The 8,561-nt window shown below is 45.7% G+C and overlaps 1 protein-coding gene across 1 annotated transcript; it reads right to left on the reverse strand.

Moving 5' to 3' along the window:
* Nucleotides 1-3,289: 3,289 nt before the first annotated feature.
* Nucleotides 3,290-4,368, reverse strand: LOC143941272 (vomeronasal type-2 receptor 26-like). The gene is made up of 2 exons (XM_077463308.1): nt 4,365-4,368; nt 3,290-4,287 (listed from the first exon to the last, which is right to left on the reverse strand). Exons 1-2 carry the CDS (start codon nt 4,366-4,368, stop codon nt 3,290-3,292), a joined length of 1,002 nt encoding a protein of 333 aa, XP_077319434.1.
* Nucleotides 4,369-8,561: the final 4,193 nt, after the last annotated feature.

Genomic DNA, 8,561 nt, shown 5'->3' on the forward strand with positions numbered 1-8,561 from the left:
CAATTATGCCCGGATCCGCTTATTATTATATTTTTTAAGGCACTGTCCAGAGCTAGGCCAGTACCTTTTTAAGTTTTTCCCAAAATGGGACTTATCCCTGGTATTGCAGGGTCTGACTAAAAAACCTTTTGAGCCTACTGAGGAAGCGACAATCAAATTTTGGTCGCTTAAATTATCACTTTTAGTGGCATTCACTTCAGCGAGAAGGGTGAGCGAGTTCCAAGCCCTGTCCGTTATTGAACCTTCCTGTTCTATATTTCCAGATCGGGTAGTGCTGAGAACTGACCCAGGATTTTTACCTAAGGTTTCAACGGTTTTTCACAGGTCTTAGGAGATAGTTCTCCTGACCTTCTGCCCTTCCTCATCCAGCTCGAGGGAAAGAGACTTACACTGCCTGGATGTAAGGAGATGTATACTACATTATCTAGAGATCACAAGGGAATTTAGAAAATCAAATTTACTGTATATACTATTCTCCGGCCCACGAAAAGGATACAGTGCTTCCAAAAGCACCATAGGTAGTTGGCTACGAATGGCCATCAGTGAAGCCTATAAAGCTTCAGGGGTAGATCCTCCCCCAGTAGGGGCCTATTCAGCCAGGACAGTAGCAGCATCCTGGGCAGAATGGGCAGGGGCTTCTCCAGGACGGATCTGCAAGGCGGCTACGTGGACAAGCTTCTCCACTTTTACCCGCCATTACAGGTTGGATTTGCTCTCTGCATCAGAGCAGTCCTTTGGCAGAAAAGTCCTACAGGTGGTGGTCCCACCCTAGAGCAAGTACTCTTTTATCATCTCCAGGTGCTGGCCTGAAAGGCGAGGTGAGAAAACCTTTGTTAGACTTACCAGTAAACGGTATTTCTACGAGTCTTTCAGGACAGCACCGATGAACCACCCTAAAGTATAATAAATGTGGTGTTGTTGCTATGTTCTGCTTATCTAATTTCAGCATGGCTGGAGGTACTGTCCGGTCTATAAAGATTGACTGCAGTGTTTCCTGGGAAGGTGGGTGGAGTTACGCTCTCTCCAGGTGCTGTCCTGAAAGACTCGTAAAAATTCCGTTACCAGTAAGTCTAACTAAAGGTTTTTCCTTTAGAAATTTAATTTTGCTGTGGTACTGTTATGAACACAAGAAAGATATGCTACTTTACAGGCATACTATAGACACCCCCAGGCACAATATTTAAAGGAATATTTAATTTTTATTGTTTCACTTTAAGCATTCTTAAAATCCCCGCTCCTGAAAAAAAAGGGTGTTTTTAAAACTTTTTTTTGCATTGATACATGTCCCCTGAGCAGGATCCAGGTCCCCATATACTTGGTATGGTAATAACTTGCAAATAAGCCTTTAAAGTTAGCACTTTTGATTTTTCATGTTCCTGTCCCATAGACCTTAACCACTTGCCGCCCGCACTATAACAAATAGACGGTGGCAAAGTGGTTGCATAATCCTGACTGGATGTCATATGACGTGATCAGGATTATGAGCCGCTGCGCGCCCCCGGGGGCGCGCATCGCGGCGATCGTTGTTGCGGGGTGTCAGTCTGACACCCGGCAACTACGATCTCGGTAAAGAGTCTCCGACGGAGACTCTTTACCACGTGATCAGCCGTGTCCAATCACGGCTGATCACAGTGTAAACAGGAAAAGCCGGTGATCGGCTTTTCCTCACTCGCGTCTGTCAGACGTGAGTAGAGGAGAGCCGATCGGCTGCTCCTCTGACAGGGGGGGTCTGTGCTGATCGATTATCAGCACAGCCCCCCCGAGGATGCCCACACTGGACCACCAGGGATGCCACCAGACCATCAGGGATGCCCAGGACAAGGTATGCCACCCTAGACCACCAGGGATTCCAGTCAGTGCCACAATGGATGCCAATCAGTGCCCATAATGGATGCCAATCAGTGCCCACAATGGGCATCACTGATTGGCATGCATTATTGATTGCCACTGATTGGCATCCATTAGTGCAATATATTATAATACAATGCCGCCTATCAGTTCCCATCCGTGCCGCCTATCAGTGCCCATCCATGCCACCTATCAGTGCCCATCCATTCCCACCTGTGCCGCCTACCCATGCCCACCTGTGCCGCCTACCCATGCCCACCTGTGCCGACTAACCCATGCCCACCTGTGTCACCTAGCCATGCCCATCAATGCCAATCCGTGCCAGCTATCAGTGCCAATTTGTGCCACCTATCAGTGCCCATCCGTGTCGCCCATCAGTACCACCCATCAGTGCCGCCTATCAGTGCCACATATCGGTGTCCATCAATGCCACCTCATCAGTGCCACTTCATTGGTGCCACCTCATCGGTGCCCATCAGTGCTGCCTTATCATTGCCCATCGGTGTAACCCCATCAGTGCCCATCAGTGAAGGAGAAAACTTACTTATTTGCAGTTTTGAAACTGAAACAAAAAAAAAACATTTTTTTTTCAAAATTTTCGGTATTTTTTTATTTGTTTAGCAAAAAATAAAAACCGCAGAGGTGATCAAATACCACCAAAAGAAAGCTCTATTTGTGGGAAAAAAAAATGATAAAAATTTCATTTGGGTACAGTGTAGCATGACCGCGCAATTGTCATTCAAAGTGCGACAGCGCTGAAAGCTCAAAATTGGTCTGGGCAGGAAGGTGTTTAAGTGCCTGGTATTGAAGTGGTTAAAGGTGTTCTCATGTTCGTCCAAATTTTTTGCCTGTTCGCATTTTCTGCTCCGAACCGGTGGTGTTCGGCTCATCCCTAGTCATCAACTTTAACTAATATTAAAAATGAATTTTATATACACCAACAAAATGTGTTTATTAATTTAGACAAAATCATCTACATACAATATAAGTAAAGTGACCCTGATACTAAAATAATGACATTACAATCAGCTTATAAAATAACATGTGTAATATGTATTTTTCTGGAAGGTGGTGAGTGAAATCTTCCCTCTCTTGAAGAGTGATAGGTGTCACTGATATCAGTTTATGGTGTTTTGGATACTTTGTTCCCCTCTGGCCACTGTTGTTCCTCCTTACTAGGTGACTACATTGTTCTGTAGTGATGTAATGGCTGGTGGGAGGAACCACTACACCCAGCATGAGACAAGATTTCCAACAAACCCAAAGTGTCTGATACCAGTGGTGTCCAGAGCAAAAATTAAAGGAGAGGTAAGTAACACAATTAACAGTGTTCATTCCCAATACACTAGCAAAATATGAAAAATAACAATAATAGAGATAATAATAATAATAATAAAATAATGCTATAATGATTGGTAACCCAGTGTTTACTCAACATATATTAGCGGATAACTATTTTTGTATTGAGGTCAGGTCTTAATAGAATTATGCAACATTTTGGGAAAAATATACATCCCAGAAGTCCAATACTTGAGGTTATTATTGCAAAAACCTCCACAGCCACCATGTATTTCCCTCTGGTGCTCAGATAGGCCGGGATCATGGCAATCCAGACACTGCAGAACACCAGCATGCTGAAGGTGATGTACTTGGCCTCATTAAAACTGTCCGGTAATGTCCTGGCTAAAAAAGCGATAATGAAACTCACAGCTGCCAGAAGCCCCATATATCCCAGGACAGAGTAGAAGCCGATAACTGAACCCTCATTACACTGGATGATGATCTTCCCCTGATAAGAGTGAGTGTCCCGATCCTGGAAGGGGGGAGAAATAGACAACCAAGTGACACAGATTATGACTTGAACCAGTGAGAAGACACAAATGATAAAATTAGGCAGTTTGGCTCCCATCCATTTCCTCCAGGAACTACCAGGTTTTGTGGCTTTAAAAGCAATACACACCATGATACTTTTGGCAAGTAGAGAAGAGACGGCAACTGAGAAGATGACACCAAAAGAGGTTACACGCAGCATGCAGGTCACATCTACTGGATGGCCGAGGAACAAGAAGACACAGAGGAAGCTCAGCATGATGGAGACCAGGAGAAGATAGCTCAGGTTCTGGTTATTAGCTTTAACAATGGGGGTGTCCTGATAATGTATAAATATCCCCAATATTAAACCAGTCAGAAGACAACAGAGGATGGAGACAGCTGAAAATACTGCAGCAATGGGATCATCAGTGTAGGAGAGAAATTCCACAAATTTTGGAACACACCGATCCTTCTTCTCATTTGGCCATTCATCATCAGGACATTTAATGCAGTTTTCACTGTCTGCAGGGAGAACAATACAAACACAATGAGCATCGAGGTCAGAGCTTCTGAGAAAACAAAGTGTCTTTTGTTGCATCACCGCTAGCAACAGAATTTCCATCAAAGCTGTATGAGAAAGAAAATATGATAAATATAATATAAATATGATATGAATGTAACCACTTGCCGATCGTATCACTTACTCATATAGTGGCAAAGAGGCTCTGCTGTGCTGGATCACGTACTAGATATATGATCTGTAATCCAAGGAAGGGGGCGCATGCACCCGCCACCTGCTTTGATTAGATCCAGTACTGATCTGTCATCAGGTCCAGGCCAATGGTTTTTGGCTTGGATCTGCTGACCGGTTCTGATGAATCAGAGAACAGCATGGATAGAAAAACACAGAGGGTGCATAGGCCTAGTGCATTATCCCCAATACATGTTTTATTTAATAAAAATGGAGGTGAATATACTTACAAACCAGTACTTGTGTCATAGCATTATCATAAATTCATCCACTTAAATCCATATGCAAAAATCCACAACACTTGTAGTCACATTGGTTAATGCATTTTCAAGATTTCCCTCTTCAGAGCCTAGTTTGGATGTCTCTTATACTGCGTACACATGACCGGACTTTTTCGACGGAATGTAATTGAAATACTGTGTGACATAAAAAAATTACAACACCATTGTATTCTCTAGTGCCTCTGCTTTAAAATATGTATTTCTTGATCATACATCACGGGACACAGGAGCTTCATTACATAGTGGGTTATATAGGCACCTTTGGGGATTGGACACTGGTTAACCCCCAATTAAGGAGAATTCCTCCCCTATATAATCCCTCCCATATGGGAGGCACCTCAGTTTTTTCGCCAGTGTCTATGGTGGTTGGTCACGTAAAACATGTGCTATGAAGAAAGCTCTGTGCAGGTCCCTGCGGGGGCCTAAGGGCTACAACAAACCAGATCATTATCTCGGGCCGATATTTTGACTCCCAAGATGAAATGGTACCCGGGCCTCGTCATCCGAAGAAACAAGGTTTTGCCTGTAAGTCCTCTCCTATTGGAAGACTGGGCTCTGGGAAAACCAGACTTGGTGTACTATTTAGATAGTGGCACGAAAGTTTCTGGCAGAGTCTTTTACAAGGTCCAGGTAGGAGGTTCTTCTGAGAAAGAACCCCAAAAATACCTGAAGGTTGGCACAACTCTGCCCGCCGTTATGGGTGAAGGCTGGAATCTGTTTGTTTTCAGCAATTCCTGCCGCGAGGACAGGTAAGAAAAGTTAATCCTATAGAAATTATATTATGGATTTCTTCATTGAGTAGTAGTATGTCTTACCTGGTCTCCACCACTAGAGGGAGTAAGAGCAGCCTGATGCATACTTACATGCCTTTCAGATACACACGCTCAGTGAAGCCTGGTTCTCCCAGATGACTCACGTCTCCATTGCGATCCCTGCCACAATGAAGGTAATACAGGGGTCCCACACAGTCTGGGGGTCCCACGCAGCTCCGATGGCGATTCCCTTCCCCCCCTGGATACCGCGGTCCTCGTGCACGTGCGCCGAGTGTGCTCCCATGCTAATAGAGGTGGGGGGAGTGTGGTTGTGAGCCGTGCACGTCGGTGTGCACGGTGCTGTACTGTGCAGGCGCCAGGCGGCAGTTTTAAAAAGCCCAGAGCGTCAGGGGGCTGTAAGTGGAGACACAGGAGCTGTGGGCAGTAAGCATCCCAAGGGATTGGATCCAGGAAAACCTTAGACACCTACTCAGCATCAGGTTGTGCAGTATTAAGCATATATATTTATTGTGAGACTTTAAGCACAACAGTGATTGCACTTTGTCCTAGTACCTCTGCTTTGTAGCTTAGGACTATGTCTCCTCGTTAGAGGGTCTCATGGGGAGGTAACAAGGGCACTGGTAAATCACCGCCTAGGTCTAGGGGTTCTAAAAATGCCTGTAGGTTACCACCCCCCCCCCCCCCGCAAGACTGGAGCCAGCCTCACAGGATGAGTCAGTGCCCCTGTCAGGTTTTGCAGCCTCTCTTAATATTTCAGCCCCAGTATACGTCACTGATGACTCCCTTAGGGCTACATTGGAGGGTTTTGAAGGGAGAATCATGAATTTTATTTCAGCTTCCCTAAAAGATAGCAGGTAAAGGGGTAGATCCCCTCCCTCTGCTGAGATTCCTCTTTCAGGTGACACTTCTGACAATGAGGAGAGATCCCTATCTTGGGACAGGGATCTTGAGCAGTCGGATGAATCAGAGGAAGAGGAGACCCTCCTCCCAGGCGCTCAGAAAACAGGTACAGTATTATACTGAATTGGTGTGTACCACATTCAGAATGCCTGCTGCTGAGGTCGCTACTAGTGATGGACGAACGTTTCGCCCGGCGGTCGTTTCGCGGCGAATTTCCGACTTTCGCCGTCCGCGGGTTCGAACGCCTTTTTCCGTCGTTCGCCCCGGCGGACTTACGTGTTTAATGTATACAAGAACTTTAACCTTTCGTGACACGTTTATCATGTGTTACAGGACAACCAATTGAGACATGACAGCTCATGGACACTTGGACATTCCCCCTAACCTATAAATACACCCGATCCGGTGGCCATTTTACATTCTTTCTTCTGTCACTGTAGGGAAAGGATCCTGTGTGGAGTAGGGACAGAGAAAACGCTAGCTATTTGGTACACAAAAGTTCTTTTCAGGACTGGTATAGGTGTTAGGTCAGCAGCCTGAGTTTCTTTTGTCAGTTTAGATAAAGGGACAGAGCGCTGTATGCTGCTATTTTAGGGACAGCTCAGCCAGATTAGTCTTTCTTCATCATCATCATCATCATCATCATTAGCTGTTACTATCAGGTCCACAAAAGAGCTATTCCAGCTAATCGTTCCAGCCTACTCTTTTTTGCCAATTTGTATAGGGACAGGCAGGAAGCAGTGTGTCAGGCAGTGAGGATAATTTTAAAGACTTGCTGTTACTATTAGTTCCACAAAGGTTCTTTTCAGGACTGGTATCAGTGGTACGGTAATAGGCTTGTACACGTATAATATTCTTTCTTCCAAATATAGAAAGAATATTATACTTGACTGCTGCCCTTCTGCTGCAGTCTGCTAATCATTCACAACTCACTTGTTCCACAAAGCTCTTTATCAGGACTGGTAACTTGGTCTGTCTAGGGTGCTACGGTACATAGGCTTGGGTGCGGTACAGTCTGCTGTTCTGTAAGGACCGCTATCGGTCCACAATACATAGGGTTGCCGTGCACTACTGCTGACCGCTGCCCTATACTGCAGCAGTCCTTCAGCGGTATAGGGACTGACGCACAGTCTGCTAAACACTAATACACAACCTGCTTGGTCCACAAAAGTTCTTATAAGGACTGGTAACTTGGTATAGGGTGCTACGGTACATAGGCCTGAGTGCGTTACAGTCTGCTGTTCTGTAAGGACCGCTATCGGTCCACAATACATAGGGTTGACGTGCACTACTGCTGACCGCTGCCCTATACTGCAGCAGTCCTTCAGCGGTATAGGGACTGACGCACAGTCTGCTAAACACTAACACACAACCTGCTTGGTCCACAAAAGTTTTTATAAGGACTGGTAACTTGGTATAGGGTGCTACGGTACATAGGCCTGAGTGCAGTACAGTCTGCTGTTCTGTAAGGACTGCTATCGGTCCACAATACATAGGGTTGCCGTGCACTACTGCTGACCGCTGCCCTATACTGCAGCAGTCCTTCAGCGGTATAGGGACTGACGCACAGTCTGCTAAACACTAATACACAACCTGCTTGGTCCACAAAAGTTCTTATAAGGACTGGTAACTTGGTATAGGGTGCTACGGTACATAGGCCTGAGTGCAGTACAGTCTGCTGTTCTGTAAGGACCGCTATCGGTCCACAATACATAGGGTTGCCGTGCACTACTGCTGACCGCTGCCCTATACTGCAGCAGTCCTTCATTGGTATAGGGACTGACGTACAGTCTGCTAATCACTAACACACAACCTGCTTGGTCCACAAAAGTTCTTATAAGGACTGGTAACTTGGTATAGGGTGCTACGGTACATAGGCCTGAGTGCGTTACAGTCTGCTGTTCTGTAAGGACCGCTATCGGTCCACAATACATAGGGTTGCCGTGCACTACTGCTGACCGCTGCCCTATACTGCAGCAGTCCTTCAGCGGTATAGGGACTGACGCACAGTCTGCTAAACACTAACACACAACCTGCTTGGTCCACAAAAGTTTTTATAAGGACTGGTAACTTGGTATAGGGTGCTACGGTACATAGGCCTGAGTGCAGTACAGTCTGCTGTTCTGTAAGGACCGCTATCGGTCCACAATACATAGGGTTGCCGTGCACTACTGCTGACCGCTGCCCTATACTGCA

The sequence above is a fragment of the Lithobates pipiens genome, unplaced genomic scaffold (genome assembly GCF_037356315.1).
Source record: "Lithobates pipiens isolate NorthernLeopardFrog02 unplaced genomic scaffold, aLitPip1_a1.2 Scaffold_3, whole genome shotgun sequence".
Classification (NCBI taxonomy): domain Eukaryota; kingdom Metazoa; phylum Chordata; class Amphibia; order Anura; family Ranidae; genus Lithobates; species Lithobates pipiens.